Here is a 26,043-nt window from a genome sequence, read left to right on the forward strand (position 1 = left end):
GAATCTTCAATCCAGCAGGAATCCCTAGCTCAGCCTCCTGAATCTTCTATGGAGTTGGAAGCTCAACCATTTCTTCATCCTGCAGAAAATCTTCCAACTCCAAGTCAGAATGGAACTTCACACTTAAACTTGCCCCATGTCACTGCTCAGCCTTTGAGTGTGACATTTTCCATTTTTTCAGAGGTTGGTGATGAGGTTGAATCTTCTCCAGTGCCACAGGAGGCCCTGGATCAACCGTCTGAGCCATCTGAGGAATCTGTCACTAATCCACCTCTGCATCCCGAAGAGTTTATTACATCTCCACGTCACAATGAATCCCCAAGCTTAAATTTGACATATGTCAGTGCTAAACCTATTGGTGTGACATTTTCCATATCTACAGAGATCAGTAATGAGGATGAACCTTCAGTCCAGCAGGAGATGCAGGCTCAATCTCCTGAGCCATCTGAGGAATCCGTCACTCACCCTTTCCCGCATTCTGAAGAAAATATTCCATCTCCAAGTCACAGTAAAGTTCCACACATCAACTTGCCCAGTGTCACTTCTAATCCTAAGGGTGTGACTATTTCTGAAACTACAGAGGTCATAAATGAGGTCAAACCTTCAGTTCAGCAGGAGGCCCAGGCTCAACCTCCATCCCAGGAGGTCCAGGCTTCATTTCCAGGCCTCTCTGAGAACATGGAATTATCTGGCTGGCAGATTTTATCATCAACCATTTCTGAAACACAGATGTTCCAGAGTGAGATGGTAGCTCTACATTTGGGTCAGACTCTAACTCAGCTTTCGCCAGACAAGGAACCTGCTGAGAAAATGGAAATTTCTTCACCTGTGCAGGAGACCCTCACTCAGCTTTCAGAGTTACCAACAGATATCGTTTTGGCTCAGGCTTCAGAGCATTTGGAAGGACCACTTTCAGCATCAACTCGGCATCCATCATCAGTCCGGGTCACGACTCTCACGGCAGAACCAAGTAGGGAGAGCAAAGCTTCTACGACCCTGAAGAAGACTACCGCTCCCACAGAGCACACTGTGACAAAACCAACAGGGAATGTGCGGACTCATTCAATCGCCACTAAGATTTCAGCTCTACCCAGTCTGGGGGTTTTGAAGACAGTACCTTCTCCAACCACACAGAAGACCCCAGGTCAGACTTCTAATCAAAATCAACCTTCTACACATCAATATATAACTGTACCTTCAGAACACACTGTGAAGACTAAACCCTCGACAACCCTGACAAGTACCAGTGCTACAGAACACTCAGATGTGACACCTATTACACCATCTCTGAGTCCTCATTCAAACCTGAGTGAAGTCACATATCCACCTATAAACAAGGACGTTACTGTCACTGAAGGCAGTTCAGTTACAGCTCCAACCATGCAAGAGACTGGAGTTCCGTCTTCAAAGGCCCCAAAGAAAGCTGAGGTAACAGTTTCAACAAGTACCACTCTGACAACCCCCACAGAGGGATTGCTGTCAGAACAGGGTCAGCATCAACACACAGATCTGAGTGAACAGACATCTGTAACTTTGGACGAAACGCCACAACCAGAAACATCAAGGACAGCTTCCCTGACTCACTCTTCAGCCCTATCTTCTGGACGATCTACTTCCGAAAAGGCACATGTAGATTTCCCTGAGCAACTGCAACAGAATGAACACATGACCTTCAACATATGTGAGCTCTGTACCTGCACAGAGGATACCCTCTCCTGCACCGGTCTCAGTCCAGAGAAGAGGCTCCGTAGAGTGCCTGTGCCAGGGCCCAACATCAACAGGACCTTCACTATACTGTAAGAATCACCTTTCCTCTCATCTCTGCATTCTGCCTATTGACGTAGCAAGCCTTTGCTTCAATGTCTTCCTGTATCTGCCTCATCCCCCATGTCCACGTTAAATGATTCTCTCTCTTTTTTCATATTTTGTTGGTGAAAAGATATCCTCATTCTTTGGGGCTGGAGCGATAGCACAGCGGGTAGGGCATTTGCCTTGCACTCGGCCAACCTGGGTTTGATCCCCGGCATCCCATATGGTCCCCCAAGCACTGCCAGGAGCAATTCCTGAGTGCAAAGCCAGGAGTAACCCCTGAGCATCACTGGGTGTGACCCAAAAAGCAAAAAAAAAAAAAAAGATATCCTCATTCTTCTTTAAATGTTGTTTCTTCTTCCCCAGTCTTTTTCTTATAATTGTCCATACTCTCTTTCCTTCCCTATTTTTGTCTCACCCTCAACCTATCCTTCATCCCCTCATTCCTTCATTTAATTCCCTAACCTTTGTTTTATTTTTTGCCCTAGCTTTTTTTTTTTTAGACAATAGTATGTCTTCCTTATCTTTTTTTGCTAGTGCCACACCTTGTGCTTATGGACATGATTTCTGGAGCCAGACTGCCTGAGTTTGTCATTTGTTAGCTTTGTTACCTTGGACAAGTCATTTAGCTCTGTGACTCAGTTCCCTTTTCTTTAGGTGGGGAGTATGGTAAATTATCACTTCCTAGTATTGCTGTGATACTTGTTCATTTTGATACTTATGAAGTTAAGTACCAGGGGTAAGTCCTCAGCACCATCCCCCGCACCCCTACCAATTTCATGCATCTATACATGTGTAAGTTCATAAACTTTGGTACAATAGGTCAGTAAAGTAAACAGGATAATGTGTGAAAATCCCACTTTCCCACTCTCCCAGCTGTATGACTACCGCACAGTAACTCCTGTTACCATCTTGGGTTTTCTTCTACTTTCTTTCCTGTGTATTTTTTCCCCCACTAAAGATAATTCTTTGTGATTTGTTCTTTTCCTGGTGAAGTACATTGAATATATCTCTCCTCACTAGTCCCATTCATTTTCTAATTTCCCTAGTCTGTCTAGAAATTTCTACTATCTCGAACTTTGAATAGAGAGTATAGATCTAAAACTTTGGTGTTCTCTGGCAATGTTTTTTAAATATTTATTTGCTGATAATTTTGTTCATTTCCCTGTATATTATACTTTTGAAATTAAAAGTTTCTCCATTGATTTGCAGTAGGAGTTACAATAGGTGTGAGTTTGGAAAAATGACTTACATGCTAATTAATTGGCATTATTTTAGCTACTCAAGGAATTAGGAAGTTTAGGTTGTGAGGTATTTCATTGTTTGACTAGTCACCCCACATTATGTCTCTAGTGGGGCAAAATGGGAATCTGATAGCGGTGGAAATAAGCTGGTGTCTTCTGTGTTTTCTTTATTCTTTTACTTATTCTGTTTTGTTTTGTTTTGCTTTTTGGATCACACCCTGCAATGCTCAGGGGTTATTCCTGGCTTTGTCCTCAGGAATTACTCCTGGCAGTGCCTGGAGGACCATATGTGAAGCTGGAAATCGAACCCAGATCAGCTGTGTGCAAGGCAAATGCCCTCTCCGCTGTGCTCTCGCTTCAGCCCCTCTTTTACTTATTCTGTTCATTCTTTTCCTACCTATTCAAGTCTGTGAACTGTGTTTCTTCACAGAAATTTCCAAGGAAACTCTATTTCTTCCATTGATGGAAATACATGGAAGGCATACCCTTGGGTTGAGAAACTGTGAGTATATTCTCTCCAAATATGAATATTAAAAAATAATTGCACCATAAAATCCTCCTTAGTATACAATTTTAAGATCAATACCTCTGATAAAAAGGAATTTCCCCCTCACATCCAAAACAACCTCTATTAGTTATAATAGTTTACTTCTTTAAAAATTTTTAGTTTACTGGGCTGGAGCGATAGCACAGCGGGTAGAGCGTTTGCCTTGCATGCGGCCAACCCAGGTTCGAATCCCAGCATCCCATATGGTCCCCTGAGCACTGCCAAGGGTAATTCTTGATTGCAGAGCCAGGAGTAACACCTGTGCATTGCCAGGTGTGACCCAAAAAGCAAAAATAAATAAATAAATAAAAATTTTTAGTTTACCAAGCTCTTATTTAAAATGTCTCTTTGTTTTCCATTCTATAACTAATAGAGTTAATTTTATACACACTTATACATATATGTATATATTTTGGTGATGCAGTTTTTTTTATTGAAACTTACTTTAGAAAGATGTGAGAGGAGAAAAAGAGAAGTACATGTTTTAGAGACAGCCCACACAGATGAACAAACATGATATGTGTTCACATTCTTTTTTATTTTTTGCTTCTTGGGTCACACTTGGCAATGCACAGGGGTTAGTCCTGGCTATGCACTCAGGAATTACCCTTGGGGGTGCTCGGGGGAGTATATGGGATGCTAGGATTCGAACCTGGGTTGGCTGCGTGCAAGGCAATCACCCTACCTGCTGTTCTATCACTCCAGCCCCATGACTACATTCTTAATTAAAATTTAAAAAATGATTCATAGTGCAAAATTTAATCTTCTGATTTGTTTTTTTTCCCTGTAAATATAACATCTGCCACTTGATACTTTCACTTTATTTTGCTTTAGACTTCTTTCCTTTATGGTACATAAAGGTTTACCCCATCCATTTGAACTCCTGTTTAATAGTAATTGTATTGAAAGATGTTTTGATTTTTTTTAATTTGTTTTTGTTTTTGTTTTTTGGGTCACACCCGGCAATGCGCAGGGGTTACTCCTGGCTCTACACACAGGAATTACTCCTGGTGGTGCTCGGGACCATATGGGATGCTGGGAATTGAACCTGGGTCGGCCACGTGCAAGGCAAATGCCCTACCCGCTGTGCTATTGCTCCAGCTCCCTTGATTTTTTTTTTCACATGAATTACTGCAGCTCATGGTCTTGTGAATATGGGCAAATAGGTCTGTTAAATAGATAAATAGATATAGATTTGCTGGGCTGAAGGATATGTAGTTATAAAAATTTAATTGACCTCAAAATAGTTGTGCTAATTTAACAGTTCATGAAAGCATTGATTCTCCATGCCCATCCACCTCTGAGCATTCTTCATTCGGGGGCTGGTCTGATGAATGAATAAAAGGGATCCCATCTGTATTTTAATTTTTCTGGTTATTTTTGAATTTAAATACTTTTACATGTTCACTGAACCTTTGCATTTTTTGAATGGATGGTCCTTTGCCCATTTTTCTGATGTTTATTGCTTTTTTAATTGTGTCAATTGAGACACAAGTGTTGTATAGAAAAATATTGACATCCGAAGTAGTAGACTAATCTTTTATGAGTTTTGTATGTCATTAAACTTGAATATGAGTAATAAATGATGTTTAAATTAATGAAAGCATGATAGTCATAGGAATTTGATACTTACTGGCAAGAGCGGAAAAGGCTATAATTAATTCATTTTTAAAAATATCTTTTTATTTTAGCTATTTTGATTTACAGTTTTACAGTATTGTCCATGGTAGTGTTTCATGGTTGTTCATGGTTAGGTTTCAATCGTACACTGTTTCAACACCCATCCCTCCACCAGTGTACGTTTCCCAGCACCAGTATCCCTAGGTTCCTCCCATCACCCCCCACCCCCCACACCGTGCCTGCTTTAGGCAGGCACTCTTCTTCTCTCTGTCTCTGTCTCTGTCTTTCTCCTTTTGGGTATTGGGGTTGCAATATTGATACTGAAAGGTTATCAGGAATATCCCCTTATCTACCTTAAACACTCAATTCTTGTCCAGCGTGATCACTGGCCTCAATCATTCTTGAGTATTTGTCATGTGCACTTTGTGCACGTTTTATTTCCCAGAACAAAAAAAGTTAATGGTGTTAAGTTTCAAAGGGCTTCCTTTACAGATTTAATTTCATTCTTCATGGGGTATCCAGAGTAATGTTTGGAAGATAGGAGGGAGTGGCAATCCTGAGGTTCTGGTGTCACCCAGAATTTGGATCTGACAGATTTTGTGACCTAGAGAATATGCTTTGAATAAGTTACTTGGTGTGAAGAGTCAATAGCTGTGCTTGTGTGATGGATATCAATATATGATGGATATAAGTGAGGACAAAACAAAGAGTTTAAACAGAGATCACTATCCCTAAGTTAAATAAGAATTGGGGTCTTTAGAAAGCACCATGATTATGTGTAAGAATTAGTCCTATGTAGTAAATAGTCATAGTTATTTTGCATTTTGGTCCAGAAATAATTTTTCCATTTCTCAGAATCCTCAGTGACAATTCTTTGACTGAATTACATAAGGATTCATTTGAAGGCCTGCTATCCCTCAAGTACTTGTAAGTTAGTTAATCATTCATTTATGAGATTTTAGCTCTGTTGTTTATAAAACAAAGGGTGTGCAAGTTAATCTTTATCATTTCTTCCAGTAATACAATTCTATAGTTTTGTGATTATAGCATTAAAAACCTCTCATGTTATTTCTGGCACTAAATTATATTTGCATTTATGTATATAAATATCTACATGTGCATATATAAAAAAACTTTAGGCTTACTCTTCAAGCCCATGTTCTCCCTGGATCGTGTACTTTGCTTACTTGTCCCCATGTCTCTTTGTTTGCTTTTTTTGGTCTGGAGAAACCCGGGTTATCTTGTGAACCAATTCTTTCTCTTTGCAACCCCCCCACATCTTTCTAAGAAAGTTTCATTCAATATAAACTGTCTTGCTTCACAAAAGTTTTTCTTTAAACTTTAATAATAAATGAAAAGTACTTATATTTGCATCACCCATGTAAACTTAACTTAAGTGCTAATATACTATCTCCTCTATGTTCGCATAGAGTTCCTTTATGTCCCCATGGATCAAAACCAATGCATGGTCCAGTTTTACATAGCCCATTAACTTAAGAATTGTTTTTGTCAGCTGGGGAGATTGCACAAATGTTGAGTGTGATGCTTAGCAACAGGAGGCCCAGATTGGTTTCCCAGCAGAACGAGGTTCTGGGCTCCCCATTCCCTGACCCCCCAGTAATGTTCCTGAAGCATCCTCTGAGCACTACTAAATAAAAACAAAGAGCTATGCAAATATGTTCCTGTTTTTATTTTTTATTTTTAAATTTTCATGTATGTATGTATGCGTGTATGTATTACTTTTGGATCACACTCAGGGATGCCCAGGGGTTACTCCTGGCTCTAAACTCAGGAATTACTCCTGGCAGTGCTGGGGGGACCATATGAGATGCTGGGGATCAAACCCGGGTCAGCTGCATGCCAGGCAAACACCCCACCCGCTGTACTATCACTCTGGCTTCATTATTTATTTATTTATTTATTTATTAAAATTTTGTGCATGAAGCAAGATAGATTTTATTAAAACTTATTTAGAAAGTTGTGAGGGAGAGGAAGTAAGAAGTATGTGTCCAAGAGAGAACACAGGTGAGACAGAGTGGAAATAAACAAGCAAAGAAGCAGAAAGAAGCAAGTGAGATAGGCCCTGAAGAGCAAGCCCTGAGGACTTTCAGAAGGTGTTTTTATTCAATCTTTCCAAAAAGGTTGTCCTTTCCTGGAGTTTTGCATACTAAAAATTAGTCTGCAGCATATCAACAAAAGGAAAGATAAAAACCATATGATCATATCAATAGATGCAGAGAAAGCATTTGACAAGATCCAACATCCTTTCATGATGAAAACCCTTGCCAAAATGGGGTTTGGAGGAACTTTCCTCAAGATAGTCGAAGCCATCTATCACAAGCCTACGGCAAGCATTATCCTCAACGGGGAAAAACTAAGGGCCTTTCCTCTGAGATCAGGCACAAGACAAGGATGCCCACTCTCACCACTCCTCTTCAATATAGTACTGGAAGTACTTGCGATAGCTATTAGACAAGAAAAAGAGATTAAGGGCATCCAGATAGGAAGGGAAGAAATCAAACTCTCACTATTTGCAGACGACATGATACTATATCTAGAGAAGCCTAAAACCTCTACTAAGAAACTCTTAGAAACAATAGACTTATACAGTAAAGTTGCAGGCTACAAAATCAATACCCAAAAATCCATGGCCTTCATATATGCAAACAATGAGGCAGAGGAAAGGGACATGAAAAAAGCAATCCCATTCACAATCGTGCCCCAGAAAATCAGGTACCTCGGAATCAGCTTAACCAAGGAAGTAAAAGACCTTTACAAAGAAAACTACATAACGCTACTCCATGAAATCAAAGAGGACATGAGGAAATGGAAACATATACCCTGCTCGTGGATAGGGAGAATCAATGTTGTCAAAATGGCAATACTCCCTAAAGCATTATACAGATTCAATGCGATCCCTATAAATATACCCATGACATTCTTCAAAGAAATGGATCAAGCAATCCTAAAATTCATATGGAATAACAAACGTCCAAGGATAGCTAAAACAATTCTTGGGAAAAAGATGATGGGAGGCATCACCATCCCCAACCTCAAACTTTACTACAAAGCAGTAACAATTAAAACAGCATGGTACTGGAACAAAGGCAGAGCCGTAGACCAATGGAACAGGGTGGAATATCCCTACACACAACCCCAAATGTATGACCATCTAATCTTTGATAAGGGAGCAAGAGAAGTGAAGTGGAGCAAGGAAAGCCTCTTTAACAAATGGTGCTGGCACAACTGGACAACCACATGCAAAAAAATGGGTTTAGACCTTGACCTGACACCATGCACAAAAGTCAGATCAAAATGGATTAAAGACCTCAACATTAGACCACAAACCATAAGGTACATTGAAGACAAGGTCGGCGAAACCCTCCACGATATTGAAGATAAGGGTATCTTCAAAGGTGACACGGAACTAAGCAATCTAGTAAAAACAGAGATCAACAAATGGGACTACATTAAACTAAAAAGCTTCTGCACCGCAAAAGATACAGTGACCAGAATACAAAGACTATCCACAGAATGGGAAAGGATATTTACACAATACCCATCAGATAAGGGGTTGATATCAATGGTATATAAAGCACTGGTTGAGCTCTACAAGAAGAAAACATCCAACCCCATCAAAAAATGGGGCAAAGAAATGAACAGAAACTTTACCAAGGAAGAAATACGAATGGCCAAAAGGCACATGAAAAAGTGCTCTACATCACTAATCATCAGAGAGATGCAGATCAAAACAACCATGAGATACCACCTCACACCACAGAGACTAGCACACATCCAAAAGAACAAAAGCAACCGCTGTTGGAGAGGATGTGGGGAGAAAGGGACCCTTCTTCACTGCTGGTGGGAATGCCGACTGGTTCAGCCCTTCTGGAAAACAATTTGGACGACTCTCAAAAAATTAGATATTGAATTCCCATTTGACCCAGCAATACCACTGCTGGGAATATATCCCAGAGAATCAAAAAAGTACAATCGAAACAACATCTGCACATGTATGTTCATCGCAGCACTGTTTACAATAGCCAGAATCTGGAAAAAACCCGAATGCCCCAGAATGGATGACTGGTTGAGGAAACTTTGGTACATCTATACAATGGAATACTATGCAGCTGTTAGAAAAAAGGAGGTCAAGAATTTTGTAGTTAAGTGGATGGGCATGAAAAGTTTCATGCTGAGTGAAATGAGTCAGAAAGAGAGAGACAGACATAGAAAGATTGCACTCATCTATGGTATATAGAATAACAGAGTGGGAGACTAACACCCAAGAACTGTAGAAATAAGTACCAGGAGGTTGACTCCATGGCTTCGAGGCTGGCCTCACGTTCCGGGGAAAGGTCAACTCAGAGAAGCGATCACCAACTACATTGCAGTCGAAGGCCATGTGGGGGAAGGGAGTTGCGGGCTGAATGAGGGCTAGAGACTGAGCACAGCGGCCACTCAACACCTTTGTTGCAAACCACAACAGCTAATTAGAGAGAGAAAGCAGAAGGGAATGCCTTGCCACAGTGGCAGGGTGGGGTGGGGGGGAGATGGGATTGGGGAGGGTGGGAGGGACACTGGGTTTACGGGTGGTGGAGAATGGGCACTGGTGAAGGGATGGGTTCCCAAACTTTGTATGAGGGAAGTGTTAGCACAGAAGTGTATAAATCTGTAACTGTACCCTCACGGTGATTCTCTAATTAAAAATAAATAAATTATAAAAAAAAAAATTAGTCTGGGTGTTGTCACAGGAATGTCTTGCACTGTTGATGTTCTCTTTATAATCTCATGGATTCTTGTGTAATTTCTTTTCTGAGGGGACCAGCCTTTTCTGGGTGGGGCCTTGGATTTTTGCATCCTGGTGGTACCTCAGTTTCTCCTCCAAGAGCTCAGGATTTGCATTTCAAATGATGTGACTCAAGCTCTTGAGCTACTTTGGGGCTAGGGAATGTCTTCTTTAGTTTTAGTATTCCCCCAAAGTACATCTGCCAGCCTGCACCAGTAGGAAAGGGAAAGCAGTCCCAACCTCATCACAGGCATCCTGGGTCCACCGCCTGTCCCTTGCAGGAAAGAATTTCAAGAGGTGCAACAGTGAAGCAGATTGAATGAAACGTGCTTAGGAAGATGTGGGAGGAGAGAAAGGAGGGCGATGTTGGAGAGAGAGCACCGGCTTTTCCAGAGTGCAAGTGAATAAGCCAAGGAACATAGACCCTAGCAAGCGAGACACACGGGAGAGCACAGCTTGAAGAGCAAGCTCAAACTATGCTTGTGTTTATAAAGTCGATGTTTGTGTTTTTCTGTAAAAGAAAAAATATTATAAAAATATGCTCTGCAAAATCTAGAATATTATTATTTTTAAATTTCTGGCCTTTATAGAAAACTTTTAAAAGTTGGCTTAATAAAAATTATTTAAAAAATAAAAATAAACTTGAATTATAGAACAAGAAAATAAAGAACTTTACTTGAATTCCAGTAGCCCAGAATTTTAAAAAATATGTGTAGTTTCATCATTGTGATTTGCAATACATTCTTACACCCTATGTCAGCATATTTCTGAATTATCTATAACTTAAATGAAAATTTAAATATGAAATACTTGGCTAAAACAGAGTGATTCTATAGCAGTACTATTAAGAACATGTGAGATTATCACGAGGAGAGTTCTGTTGTAGGAATTGTTGGGCTATTGTCACACAGACATCTTGGACAGAATCTTGTAAAAAGAGAGTAGGAGAAAGGTAGAACACAGGAAAAACACCTCAATGCTCTCAGAATACCAAAAAAGAGAGTAGACACCTAGACCCAGGAGTTGTAAGCCAGGGCTAGCATGCAGAGCTCCCTCGTGCCCACCTGCGCTGGGTCACTCAGGCCTGCAGTAGATCACTTGGAGGGCCTGTTAACCCCCCACCACAGTTCCCGCTTCAGCTGATTTGGAGTAGGTTGATTGGAGAACAGGCATCTTCAATCAGCTCCCAAGTGAGACTGGTGTTTGAGAACTATTTGGAAAGTTAATACATGACGGTGTGCATTGTGGGTCAGAAAAGGAAAGCCTGGGACTGGAATGATAGGACAGGGGTAAGGGGCTTGCTTCTGCACATGGGTGACCCAGGTTTGATCCCCAGCACCATGCAGGGTCCCCCTGAGCCCCCCAGAGTGATGTGTGTGCAGTCAGGAGTGATCCCTGAGCAGTGCCAAGGAAGGGAACGAAAGAAAGAACAGAGGCAAGAAGAGGGATGAGCTAGGAGATAGTTATACCCATCTTGGTCATATGTGAAAGAACTTAAGGAGAATTAATAGATATAAAACAGTCAACTGTAATCAAAAAAAAATTCAGCACTCTGAGGATTTTGTTTGTTCCACCCCTGTACAATGAAAGCAGTGAATTAATGGAATATTCAGAAAATATAGAACCAAAAATTGATTTTCTATTATGATAAAAAAGTTTAATTCTAAATTAGTTCAAAGTTCTGTCTGAAAGGAGTAATTTCATTTCACATTATATGAAAAAGGATCATTTTATTAGCCTAGTTAAACAGGAAGGTATATAAACATGAGACTATTCATTTGAATATTTGAAATGATTATATTAAATATAGTAATTTCACATGGAGGTAAAAAAAATTGGACTCCAAGTAGAATTGAGAACATAAAAATCACCTAATCAATTCTCTGCTCCAAGAAAAGTTTAACTCCAATATTAGAACCAAGTAGTCATACAATTAATTCATGAAGATTTGTGGTTGAGAGAAATGAAAGAAGGTTAGGGGTTCTGGAACATTCAAATCTACTCATTCAATATTATTTTGACTTCTACTAGTTATTTCTAATATTATATATTTGGTAGTTAATTGAAACAATATTTTCCTCTTCCTTTTCCTAGAGATTTATCTTGCAATAAGATACAGTTCATTGAAAGGTGTACATTTGAAGCACTACCATTTTTGCAGCATGTGTAAGTTAAAAATCACTGTCACTGTCACTGTCATCCTGTTCATCATTGATTTGTTCCAGCAGGCCCAGTAACGTCTCCATTATCCTAGCCCTGAGATTTTAGCAGCCTCTCTTTACTTGTCCTTCCCAGTGGCGTTGCATTAGAGGCTCTTCAGGGTCAGGGGTTTGAGACCCATCATTATTACTGTATTTGGCATATGAATACACCACAGGGAGCTTGCCAGGCTCTCCCCCCATGTGGGCAGTAAACTCTCAGTAGCTTGCCAGGTTCTCCAAGTTACGTGAGTTATGATAACCATGTATAAACTAGCTAAGAGAAAACTACAGCAATTTGTTCTCAACACAATAGTTAGAAAAGTAAACTAGTTTTCAGGAAGTACTGGAAATGTCTAAAGTCTTCTATTCTGTAGATTCTCAAATGTAGGATGAGGCAATATCCCCAATTTCTCCTGAAAAGAGGAATATCCAGGTATGTTTAAAGACTTCATATTCTAGAGCATTCCCTAATTACTTTATTTAAAGAATTAAGTGAAGCTTGGGTGAAGACTCATTAGCCTATGGTGACCTCAGTCGATCCTTATTTGGGATGCTTTGAAAGGTCACTTGACAGAATCAGCTAGAGAAGAGCACAGAGATTTAATATAGACTGAGTTATTGTTCCTTGAATGAGGCCTAACAATGTAAATCTTTAATATCACTGTAAACAAGTATTTGAAAAATAATCAGCTAAGCAAGTCTAGTGCACATTTCTTTTACATTTACTTTATTTCTGGGTTCAAATTCAATGCTATTGTAATACAAATTTCTTTTTTATTATTTTCAGAAGACACACTCTCCTTCTACCACAGTAATTATGACTGAGACGGCATTTTACAGCTTACATACACTCCCCCAAATGTCACCACATTTGATTACACTCGTACAGTGAAAGAATGAACAGGGACAGAACTGAAGAAAATTGGACAATATCAATTTTAATATGTGTGCACAAGAAAGCAACCCTTTGTTTGCTAGCAACTTCTTAAGATATGTTTTATTAGGGGAAATATTTTTATAATTATTTCTAACAAAACTGTTAATAGCAGGGTCAGGAAATCAATTAGCAATAGAGTCCCACTTCCAAAAATAACATGTTTTTTATAAGCATCATAAAGATGATTCCATTCCTTGTACAACTTTTTTTACTCTTTTCCGAGGCTAAGAAACACTGTTTAATATCACATACAGAAAGGGTTTCACTAGCATCATTGCACAGGCCTCATTGCATCCCTCCCTGCTCCCAACTTCACACACAATGCTAGACTCTAGCTTGGGAGACACATTTTAGCCCAGAAAGAGGCCAGTCGTGCAATGAAATCCAAAATAAAACCTTATGTTTGAGTTACTAAACAGTTCCCCTAACATTGTCAACACAGCGAATTTTAAAAGCTGCAAAGATCTTCACTTAACTAAGTTTGAAAGATTTTTTTCCTTCTTACCCTAGTAGCTTCAGCTACTAAAACTGTACAGCAAATCCTTTTTTGCCTGTAAGGATTAGTATGAGAATTACTAGTCAGAGCAATGTGAACAATAGAACCATGGCCCTCAACCTGAATGATTTTGTGCCCACATGACCCTTGATAGTGCCATGAGGTAGTTTTTATTGTTTTAATTGTCAGATCTATAATGATGCTGTTGGTACCTAGTGAGCAGAGGCCTCCAGATACACTGCTGAATAGCTACAATGCACTGGACAGCCCCCCCATAAGTATCCAGCCCCCATGTGGCAGTAGTGCTGAAGTCATGAATCCCTGTTCTAGAGAACTTCATTAGTGAAGTATTTGTTAAGCATTTGCTATTTTGTGTCATAAACATCAAAGAATAAACCTTAAAGGTCTTTCACAGTGATGTTTAGTGCATGAAATGTGGCTATGTGAATGAGAAGTAATGCCTCCTCCTTCTCCTTCTCCTTCTCCTTCTCCTTCTCCTTCTCCTTCTCCTTCTCCTTCTCCTTCTCCATCTCCTCCTCCTCCTCCTCCTTCTCCTTCTGCATCTCCTTCTTCTCTCTCTCCTCCTCCTTCTGCTCCTCCTCCTTTTTCCTCTACCTCTCCCTCCTCCTCCTCTTCCTCTTTCTTCTTCCTTCTTTCTCTTGTTCTCCTCCTCCTTCTTCTTCCTCTTCTCCTCCTCATCTTCCTCCTCCTTCTCCTTTTGCATCTTCTCCTTCTGCATCTCCTTCTTCTCCTTCTCCTCCTCTTTCTTCTGCTCCTCCTCCTTTTTCCTCTTTCTCTTCTTCTCCTCCTCTTCCTCTTCTTCCTTCTTTCTTCTTGTTCCTCCTCCTCCTCCTTCTTCTCCTTCTCCCTCTTTTCCTCTTCCTCCTTCTCTTTCTGCATCTCCTCCTCCTCCTCCTTCGGCTCCTCCTTTATTTCCTCTTCCCCTTCCTCCTCCTCTTCCTCTTTCTTTTTCCTTATTTCTTCTTCTTCTTCCTCTTTCTCTTCCTCCTTCCTTCTTCGTCTTCTTCCTTCTTCCTTCTTCCACCTTCCTTCTTTCTTCTTTCTTCCTTCTTCTTCCTTCTTCTTCCTTCTTCTTCTTTCTTCTTCTGCTGCTGCTTTTGTCTTCTTTTTTTCCTGTGTTTTTTCTTTGGTAGGAATCTTGGTTGCAATTTAATCACTGAACTGAGCTTTGGAACGTTTCAGTCCTGGCATGGAATGCAGTTTTTACACAAGATGTAAGTAAAAAAGCAGATAAATATACATAATAACACTGCATCAAAACATCATACAGTTATTATTAACTAACTGGTGCAAGGCCAGTGTGAACTCTATGTATTGAGATCCAATTCTTTTTGTTCAAACGAAGAAACTAAGGAACAAAGAGGCCAAGAGATTTGCATGATGCCTGGCATGCTTTGCTTTCTCTATTATTGATTATTGGCTCGAGCACTAACAGAAAGGTATCCATTAGCATTGTCTTGTGATTCCCACTGGTATGGCCCTGAACTGTGGATGAGGCTTTGAATTCCCAGTTTAATTCCAACTTTGGTTCCTGTTCATGCGCAAAGTTTCTAACCACTTAAATGTATGCAACAAAGAGCCGGGAAGAACTAGGTATAACAGTTTTTACTGGGAGTTGGCTGGGAAGGAGAGTTATGGATTCATTCCTAGCTGGGAGCTTCTTTTACATGGGGAAGCATAAGAGTTCCTGAACATCTATCTTAGCATATTTCCCTCCCTCATAATCTAGACCATTATTTTGAAGAAAAAAGTACATATGTATATATATATACATATATATATATACATACATATAGATACACACCTCTAAAGTGAATTCACTGTGGTCAGTATAAAGCTTTGAGCTGTGGTAAAAGGTGGTAAAAAGCTATGATAAAACATTCCATAGGCTTCACACCTGGCAGTGCTGGGGAGGGATCCAGGATCACTCCTGGCAAAACTGGCATCACACTGGCCAGCTGAGCTAGAAGGCAGCCATGGGAGGCACCTGGAGTTCTGTGGTGTGGTGGGATCAAACTCTGGGCTTATACATGGAAGACATGTGCTCCATCTCTGAAACTATCTCTGTGACCCCAAAAGTGTTTGTGTTACATCAGAGTGAGTGAAAAACATTCATCAAACATACATTGTTCTTGCCTAATTTCATTGTACTTACTTTTCTGATTACTCATGTGTAAGAAGCGTGTGGTTTTATACCACTTGGGTGAAAAGTTCCCTCTGATTTCTCTCTGATTTGATGTGACACAAGCAGATCAAAATTCATAGGCTTAAAGGAAATTCTGTACTCAAGCGGAAGGTCCTCCTTTCAGTCTGACTTTGAAAAAGAGTCTTCCCCTGCTTGTGTTTCAGAAATCCAGTTTTATACCTTTCCTGCAGATTAGATGAAGGAAGGGCAGGAAGGCAGCTCGGTGATTCTGCATGGGTATAAACCTGAGTCGATCATCCAGCAGACAGATTAGATGGGGCGGGTGAGGGGTTGGAGTGTGTCTGGGCCGGGGTCACAGTTCCTGCAGGTGCCCACCTGTAGCAGCTCCCCTTCACCTCCTTAATTTACTGACAATGGCAAAAAAGAACCCTGAAGTCCAGTTTAGTAAGGAGCAGGCTTAGAGATTATTGTCACCTCAGTGCCTCTAATGCCACATTTTTACTAAGCATTTTATTATATCAAGCACCGTAAGAACCTCAGTTTTGGTATAGTTTTGTAGGAGACAGCGGGGGCGGGGTGGAATGGCATCATACTTTATAAAAATTAAGACATTCAAGAACATTCACAGAGTGCCATTCCTTCTGAGTGTCAGGCCTATCTTTACAGAAGAATCGAGCAGGGTGTTTGTCACCAAGAACCTTGAACACTGGAAGAAAGAAGACAGATGCTGGTGGGAAAACATGAGAGCCCTACTGCTAGTCCAGACAGCAGGGTAACAAGATAGTGGGGCGACATGGAGATAATGGTGGGTGGTGTACTGAGAACAACTCATGAATGAGGTTGAGGAGACAGCTCAGAGAGCTGGAGCCTGAGCTTTACATTGCCAGCAGTCACTCCCATTCACACCTCCAAATGTGGTCCCCAAACAATGAGAAGAAAACCCAACAAATTTATAATGGAGAAGGTGACGATTTATTTGAATTGCATATGTTGAAATTTTACTCTCAAATGAGAGAAAAAGGTAATGAAAGAATCATAGATACCTGGAAAGAAATGATCATCCCTGTCATGTGATTTAAATAGAACTAGCTCCTAAGAGTAATTCAGTCACCTCAACAGATTGTCATGGAGTCTGGGGAGATAGCGCACTCTTTAGGTGCTGGAGCCCCAGGGTTAAGCCCCTGCACGACATGGTTCCCCAGCACTCATGGAGTGCCCAAGTATGGCACTACCCACCCCAGCAACAAAAGTGTGGGAGCCCAAATGTGCTGGGGGATGGGCTCCTTTCTTTGGGGCCCAATCTTTCTAAATGACCTAGCTCATTCCTTTCAGGTACAAGTTGCCTGCGTGATCAAAACTCTGTGTCTGGAGCACAAGTACAGTGGGTGCATGACTTGTCTTGCACATGGCTGATCTGGGTTCAAGTCTCAGCACCCACATGCTCTCCCTGAGCACAACCAGGAGTAATCCCTGAGCACCCTGCTATGTGTGGCCGAAAAACAAGGGAAAATAATGTTACATCTCTTTCCAAAGGCAAGGGATGCTGGTCATTCAGTTAGCTCATTTTATTACCTATCTGACAAATGACTGGGTTGATTAGAGTCTGCGTTGATCATAATTTACTCCCTGCATTAAATATATCTGGGGAAAGGTCGAGGTGAGAGCCAGAAGAACTCAGTCAGCTGAGGGCATGCCAGGTGTAACCCAAACCTAAGCACAAACAAAACAAAAAGGCCCAGCTGAGGTGAATTGATAAGGAATTAAAGGAAGCTGAACTCCAAACCTTACTTGCAGGATCTCGGGGAAGATCCCAGCGATTTTTTATTCATGATTTTGCATTGCATTTATTTTGTTAAACAGGATTTTAATAAACTAGATGAAATTTAGGGTCCACAAAACCTTGATTCTTCCTGGGTTCCAGGTAATTATCACTCAGTGAGTTTTTTGAATGAAACATCTATAATATTAATAAACACTGAATGGCGAACACATTATCAGTTGAATGAGTAACAGGTCACCTGCAATATGACATAATTATTTGCAAATGTAAATTAATAAATTTTCCATAAATTGCCAAAATATTAGTAAGGTGCCATTGTTTTTGTTTGTTTTTTTTAGATGCCATTGTTTTTGAAAGGGAGCTAATCACATCTCTTACAGATGAAATCAGGAATGACATATGTTATGGAAATCCAACAGCGTTTGCTAATCCTAAACGTTTAGTATCTTTTTGTTTCCTTTTTGTTTTGGGGCCACACCGCCATGCTCAGGGGTTGTTCCTGGCTCTCCTCTCAGGAATTACATATGGGATGGGGGATCAAACACGGGTCAGCCGTGTGTAAGGCAAACACCCTACCTGCTGTACGATTGCTCCAGCCCCAAGCATCCTTTTTTTCCCTTCTGACTTTCAAGTGTTTCTTCGTTCACCTACACAGGTCTACACTGATGGCTTGTTTAAAAAATTCTTTTAGTCTTTTCATCAGTTCTAAGGTTACAAGTTCCATAATTGTAGCAACTGCAGACTTGACAAAGTAGAAAGGCGATGCCTTACTCAGAGCAGTGGACACTCTGGCTTGTTTGTGGAACATCAGTATTTTGCCAAGACATAAGTACTAAGAGGGAACAAAGGAAACCCAAACCTTGTTCCTACTGACCGCTTGACCCTACTGTGGAGATTGTCAGTGAGGTGGGGAGCTGCACTGTGAAGGCAGACGGAGCTGTGGTCACAGCGAAGCCCTCACGCTCTCCCAGCCACATAGCATAATGGCCTGTCTTTAGATGAGTGTCCACACGAGAGCTTACTCTAAGGCATTGTTATCACTTTGGGGTATGTACTGAAATCCTGGCAGCAGCTTCTTATCGTTCAAAAGCTTCTACCTTAAAGAGGAAGACTGCTGAGGACCTTGGAATGGTTTAGGGGTGACTGGATTCTTTGTAATAATTTGGGAAGTTGAGGAGTTGGTCACATTCAGCAACTACTCTGGTCTCCCAAGTGCGTCTTTTCCTTCCCATCTTTATAAGGGGATATTCTCTGTTTCAACTTAGTAGTGCTGCCAGAGCACTGTAGGGGTCACACCTGAGCACCACCCAGATTTGGTTCAGCTCCCTCATCCAATTATTCTATCTACCACAGAGAAGTGAGATCAACCTGTATGTATCCTCATCTGACTTCACTCAATATGATATCCTCCAGTTCCAACCAGGTTGCAGCAAATTACATGATTTCATCATTTCTTGCAGCTGCATAGTATTTCATTGCATATCTATTCCACATCTTCACAAAACAGTCACCTGTCGTTGGACACCTACGTTGATTCCGTATCTTAGCTATTACACTGAGTGCTGCGATGAATGTGTGTTCATGTGTCCTTTTGAATGTTTTTCTAACCTGGGGTAACATACTCGACAGTGTTTCCACAACCTTTTACTGGTGTTGCTTGCCAGGGATTGGGCCTCTTTTCTTGTGATGTTAACGTCCTCCTGAATGACTGCAGTGCAACTGGAAATCAGTTGCCGGGGATGAGGAATGGCAGAGCTGCAAGACAGACCCCAGAGCTGCCAGGAATCTCATTCAGCCAATGTGGTGACACAGGGGATCGAATTCGAGGCTGCATGCTTGCAGTGAGGGGGTCAAGCCGGAGTCCCCAGATAAGATCTATTTCAAAAGGTCATTGAAAGTAATATTGCCTGGGGCCAGAGAGATGGTACAGTTGGCAGGGCACTTGCCTTGCATATCACTGACCCATGTGTAATCCCCAGCACTGAATGTGCTCCCCAGAGCACCACCAGGGCTGACCCCTTTGTGCACAGCCAGGAGTCAGCCCTGAGCACAGCTGGGTGTGGCCGAGTAACCAAAAGAAAGGGAAGGGAAAGAGATCAGTCTTTTTTATTGTTTTTGGATTATACCCTGCAGTGCTCATGGGGTGCTGGTCTTTGAGGGGGTGTTGAGGGGGGCCATGTAGTGCCTTGAACCTGCCCCACCCCTCCCCTTCAGGCAAGGCATTTACCCCAGCCCTTCTTTCTTTGCTTGTTTGAACCCTATTTTTGTTTTTATTTAGTTATCTATCTATTTATTTATTTACTTTCTGGGTCATACCCAGGAGTGCTCAGAGGTTCCTCCAGGCTCTGCACTCAGGAATCACTCCTGGCGGTGCTGAGGAACCATATGGGATGCTGAGAATCGAACCTGGATTGGCTGCATGCAAGGCAAACCTGCTGTGCTGTTGTTCCAGCCCCTTCGTTTATTTTAAAATAGGATTCTCCAATAATGTCCAAAAGACCTAGGCACCAATTATGGTGGTGCTCACGGATCTGATGATACCAGGAGTCAAACTCAGCACCTCACAAATGCCAGACATCTGCTCTGCCACTTTGAGCGAACTCCTCAACTCAGTCATGGTCTCTAAGACTGATAGAAACTGTTGCTCCTTTATTTATGGGGCTGGGGATAGACCCTCAGACTTTATATCTGCAAGACAAGTGTTTTACTTCTGAGCCTTACTTCTTAGTTCTTTTGCCACAGTTTATTCCATAAAGCATAAAAATAAGTTCATGAATGTATAAGAGGCAATGGATGAACTAGGCATGCACATACATTTATCTATAAAATGCAGAATGAAGTCAGCCAGAGAAAGAACTGACATGCAGAGCAGGTGTTCAGGTGCCCTTTCCATTTTTTGACTGAATACTCACTTCTTTTGTATAGACATGTTTTCATTTTTTGTGGGCACATACCCAGGTATTAAATTGCTGAGTCTTTGGTAACTATGGCTAACTTTTTTGAGGAACCTTCAAGCTTTCCTGCAGTGCCTCTTTTTATATTTTCACCAGCAGTGCATAAGGATTTCAATTTCTCCATCACCCCGGTTGCACTTACTATCTGTTTTTAGCCATCTTACTGACTATAAAGTAGTATCTAATTGTTACTTGGATATGTGTTTTGATAATGGCAAGATATTAACTATCTTCTATTTTAAAAAAAATTTTAGTGACTCACCGTGAGATATAGTTACAGACTTACAAACTTTTGTGCTTACGTTTCAGTCATACAATGATCGAGTAACCATCCCTTCACCAATGCCTATTCTCTACCACCGATGATCTCAGTATCTCTCCCACCACTCCCACCCCATCCCCACTACGCCGCCCCATCTCTGTGACAGGGCATTCCCTTTTGCTCTCTCTCTCCTTATGAGTGTTGTGACTCTCAATAGAGGTATTGAATTGCTATCATTTGGTTTGAGGTCTACTTTTAGCACGCATCTCCTATCCCGAGCGGGCCCTCCAAGCACCCCATAGTTGGTGTTCCCTTTTCTATCTGAGCTGCCTTTCCCCCCCTACATGTGAGGCCAGCTTCCAAGCCATGGAACAGTCCTCATGGTATTTATCTCTACTATTCTTGGGTGTAAGTCTCCCATTCTGTTTCTATATATTTCACAAATGAGTGCAATCTTTCTGTGTCTGTTCCTTTCTTTCTGACTCATTTCACTTAGCATGATGCTCTCCATGTAGATCCACATACATGCAAATTGTATGACTTTATCCTTTCTAACAGCTGCATACTATTCCATTGTGTAGATGTACAAAATTTTGTTAACCAGTCATCTGTTCTTGGGCACTTGGGTTTTTTCCAAATTCTGGCTATTGTAAACAGTGCTGCAATGAACATACAAGTGTAGATGTCATTTCTTCTATGCTTTTTGTATCTCCGTGATATATTCCCAGAAGTGGTATTGTTGGATCAAATGGGAGCTCAATTTCTACTTTTTGAGGATCATCCTTAGTGTTTTCCAAAAGGGTTGGGCCAGTCGGCATTCTCACCAGCAGTGAAGAAGAGTCCCTTTCTTGCCACACCTGCGCCAACACCGGTTGCTTTTGTTCTTTTGGACGTGGGCAAGTCTCTGTGGTGTGAGATGATATCTCATTGTTGTTTTAATCTGCATCTCCCTGATGATTAATAATAAAGAGCATTTTTTCATGTGCCCTTTGGCCCTTCGGATTTCTTCTTTGAGAAAGTTTCTGTTCATTTCTTCACCCCATTTTCTTATGGGGTTGGGTGTTTTCTTGTAGAGTCCAACAAGTACCTTGAATATCCTTGATATCAATTCCTTATCAGATGGGCATTGGGTGAATATCCTTTCTCACTCTGTAGATTGTCTTTGTATTCTGGTCACTGTATGTTTTGAGGTGTAGAAGCTTCTTAGTTTAAGATAGTTCCATTTGTTTATGTCCGTTTCCACTTGCTTGGTCAGTGGGGTGTCATATTTGAAGATACCTTTAGCTACAATGTCATGGAGGGTTTTGCCAACCTTGTCTTCAATGTACCTAATGAATTCTGGTCTGATGTTGAGGTCTTTAATCCATTTTGATCTGACTTTTGTGGCTGGTGTTAGGTAGATGTCTGAGCCCAATGTTTTGCACATTGCTGTCCAGTTTTGCCAGCATTATTTGTTAAAGAGGCTTTCCTTGCTCCACTTCACATTTCTTGTTCCCTTATTAAAGGTTAAATGATCGTATATTTGAGGGTGTGCATCAGGATATTTGACCCTATTCCATTGATCTGCAGCTCTGCCTTTTTTCCAGTACCATGCTGTTTTAGTTATAACTGCATTGTAGTAGAGTTTGAGGTTGGGGGAGGTGATGCCTCCCATCTTCTTTTTCCTAAGAATTACTGTAGCTATTTTAGGGGATTTATTGTTTCATATGAATTTCAGGAGTGTGTGTGATCCATTTCTTTGAAGAATTTCATAGGTATTCTTATGAGGATCTCATTGAATGTGTACAGGGCTTTGGGCGAGTATTCCCATTTTGACAATGTTAATTCTCCCAATCCATGAGCAGGGGATATGTGTCCATTTACTCGTGTCTTCTTTCATTTCATGAAGTAGCGTTTTGTAATTTTCTTTGTACAGGTCCCTTACCTCCTAAGTTAAGCTGATTCTGAGGTACTTGATTTTCTAAGGTATGACTGTAAACGGGATTGCTATTTTTATGCCACTTTCCTCTCTCTCATTGTTCGCATAGCCTGCAACTTTACTATACAAGTCAATAGTTTCTAGGAGTTTCTTGGTAGAGGCTTTAGGTTTCTCTAAATATAGTATCATATCATCTGCAAATAGTGAGAGCTTGATTTCTTCCTTTCCTATCTGGATGCCCTTAATATCTTTTTCTTGCCTAATCGCTATTGCAAGTACTTTCAGTACTATATTGAACAGAAATGTTGAGAGTGGGCATCCTTGTCTTGTCCCTGACCTTAGGGGGAAGGCTCTTAGCTTTTCCCCATTGAAGATAATGCTTGCCATTGGCTTGTGGTAGATAGCTTTGACTATATTGAGGAAGGTTTTTTAAAAACCCATTTTGGTGAGAGTTTTCATCATAAACGGGTGCTGGATCTTGTCATATGCTTTCTCTGCATCTATTGATATGCTCATATGGTTTTATCTTTTCTTTTGTTAATATGATGAATTATGTTGATTGATTTTTGTGTGAAACAACCCTTGCATCACCAGGATGAATCCCACTTGGTCGTGGCCTATGATCTTTTTGATAATTTGTTGGATTCTATTTGCTAATATTTTGTTGAAGAAGACATAGAAGAGAGAGGGCTAACAGATCTATACAGGGCATTCCATCCCCAAAAGAAAGGATACCCATTCTTTTCCAGTGCACATGGAACATTCTCCAAAATAGACCACGTGCTGGGCCACAAAACTTACCTCAATAGAATCAGGAAGGTAAAAATTGTATCAAATATCTTTTCAGACCATGATGCAATGAAGATAGAAGTCAATCACACACAGATGCGGAGAACTAAATCAAACACCTGGAAATTAAATAATTCAGTGTTGAACAACAAGTGGGTCAGGAAGGAAATCAAAGAAGAAATCAAAAGATAACTGGAAACAAATGATAATGAAGACACGAGTTACCAGAACCTATGGGATGCAGCGAAAGCCATATTAAGGGGAAAATTTATAGCGCTGTATGCATTTCTCAGGAAAGAAGAAAAGGCCTACATAAATAATTGACTTCACACCTCAAGATCTTAGAAAAGGACCAGTAAAAAGATCCCAAAACAGGCAAGGAAAAAAATAGCAAAACTTAGAGCAGAGGGGCTGGAGTGATAGCACAGCAGGTAGGGTGTTTGCCTTGCACTCGGCTGACCCAGGTCCTATTCCCAGCATCCCATATGGTCCCCTGAGCACCGCCAGGGGTGATTCCTGAGTGCAGAGCCAGGAGTAACCACTGTGCATTGCCAGGTGTGACCCAAAAAGCGAAAAAAAAAAAGTTAGAGCAGAAATTAACCACATGGAAACCCAAAAAACAATTCAAAAGATAATGAAACCAAGAGCTGGTTCTTTGAGAAAATAAAGAAGATTGACAAACCACTAGCAAGACTCACAAAGAGAGAGAGAGAGAGAGAGAGAGAGAGAGAGAGAGAGAGAGAGAGACCCAAATAAACTGAATCAGAAATGAAAACGAGGATATCAAAATAGAAACCAAAGAAATTCAAGAGATCATCAGAGACTACTTTGAAAGGCTATATGCCATGAAATATGAGGACTTTGAAGAAATGAACAAATTCCTGAATTCCTGTATTCTCCCAAGACTGAACCAAGAAGATGTGGAATACCTGAATAGACCTATCACTATCAAGAAAATTGAAACTGTAATCAAAAGTCTTCCCCCAAACAAAAGTTCAGGTCCAGATGGATTCACTAGCAAATTATTTCAAACCTTTAAAGAGGGCCTACTGTCAGTTCTTTTCAAGATTTCCCAGGAAATTGGAGAAACAGACATTCTCCCAAACAGTTTCTATGAGACCCATATTTCCCTAATACCAAAAACAAAGACACCACAAAAAAAGAAAACTACAGGCCAATATCCCTGGTGAATATGGAGATACATTAACTATCTCCTCACGCTTATTATAGATATTTTAAAATCCTCTTTGGGAGCTGAGTGATAGTACAGCGGGTAGGGCGCTTGCCTTGCATGTGGACAATCTTTTTGTCCTCAGTACCACAGATGGTCCTTTAGCGCCTCCAGGAGAGACCCTTGAACAGAGCCTGGAATAAGCCCTGAACACTGCTGGATGTATCCATGAGCTCCAAAATAATAATAATAATAATGATGATGATGATGATGATGATGATGATGATGATGATAATGATGATGATGATGATAATATTAAAGCTGAGATTTGTACAAAGATGATACTAAAAACACAGCTCAGTTTGATGAATGCTATCAGTAATAGGGTTCTGGTCAGGATGCGTCTTTCCATTTATTTCCATCTTTAATGTCTCCCAGGTATTTTTAAATTTACGTGTGGTTTTGGGGGTTTGGGGACCACACCCAGCAGCACGCAGGGCCATTCCTGGCTCTCTGTACTCAGGAGTGTCCCTTGGTGGGAACCATCTGGGTGTGGGGGATTCAACCCTGGGTCAGTGGATGCAAGACAAGCACCTTAACCCCTGTATGCTCTCTCCAGTCCTTTATCCTTTAAAAAAATTATTTTTAATCCCTGTGAATTACAAAGTTACAAAGATATTTGTGATTGAGGTGCAGGCATACATTGTTCTAACACTAACCCCTTCACCAGAGTCCACTACTTTCCACCCGTCTCCCCGCCTCCCCCCTTCCCCCCCCCGCCCCCTTTGCCCCTGTAGCAGGCGCTTTGTCCAGCCATCTCATTGTCCTACTGTTCTCCCTAACTTATCTCCCACCCCCATCTCTGCCCCAGTGGCAAGTTTCCTACTGAAGACCAGTTCAGCTGTTTGTTTCTGTTGCCATTGGGCATTTGAGGTTCCCCTACAAAGTTTGAGAGAGATGGTTCTGAGTCTGTTCCTCTCCCTCTGACTGATTTCACTCAACACAATACTCTCCAGATCTATCCACATTGCAGCAAATTGCATGACTCTATCTCCTCTTATAACTGGGTAATATTCCATTGTGTGTATATATACCATACTTTCTTTATCTAGTCATCTGTTTGTGGGAATTTGGGCTGTTGCCATATTTTGGCTGTTGTATATATTGCTGCAATGAACCTAGGAGTGCAGATGCCTTTTATGCACTGTGCTTTTGGGCCCTTAGGATATATTCACAAGAGTGGAATTTCTGGATCATATGGAAGTTTAATTCCTAGTTTTTTTGAGGAATGTCCATATTGTCTTCCTAAAAGGTTGGATCAGTTAGCATTCTCACCAGCAGTGAATGAGAGGCCCTGTTCCC

The 26,043-nt window shown here is 41.0% G+C and overlaps 1 protein-coding gene across 1 annotated transcript in view; it reads left to right on the forward strand.

Moving 5' to 3' along the window:
- The first annotated feature begins 739 nt into the window (after positions 1-739).
- Positions 740-26,043, forward strand: part of LOC129406516 (leucine-rich repeat-containing protein 37A2-like) — a 50,101-nt gene continuing 24,797 nt past the window's right edge. Inside the window, exons 1-5 of the mRNA XM_055144614.1 lie at positions 740-1,796; positions 3,484-3,555; positions 6,076-6,147; positions 12,101-12,172; positions 14,795-14,875. Of these exons, the coding sequence (XP_055000589.1) occupies positions 745-1,796; positions 3,484-3,555; positions 6,076-6,147; positions 12,101-12,172; positions 14,795-14,875 (1,349 nt within the window). The 5' untranslated portion in view covers positions 740-744. The remainder of the gene's footprint in view (positions 1,797-3,483; positions 3,556-6,075; positions 6,148-12,100; positions 12,173-14,794; positions 14,876-26,043) is intronic.

Source organism: Sorex araneus, chromosome 7, assembly GCF_027595985.1.
Source record: "Sorex araneus isolate mSorAra2 chromosome 7, mSorAra2.pri, whole genome shotgun sequence".
Taxonomy (NCBI): Eukaryota; Metazoa; Chordata; class Mammalia; order Eulipotyphla; family Soricidae; genus Sorex; species Sorex araneus.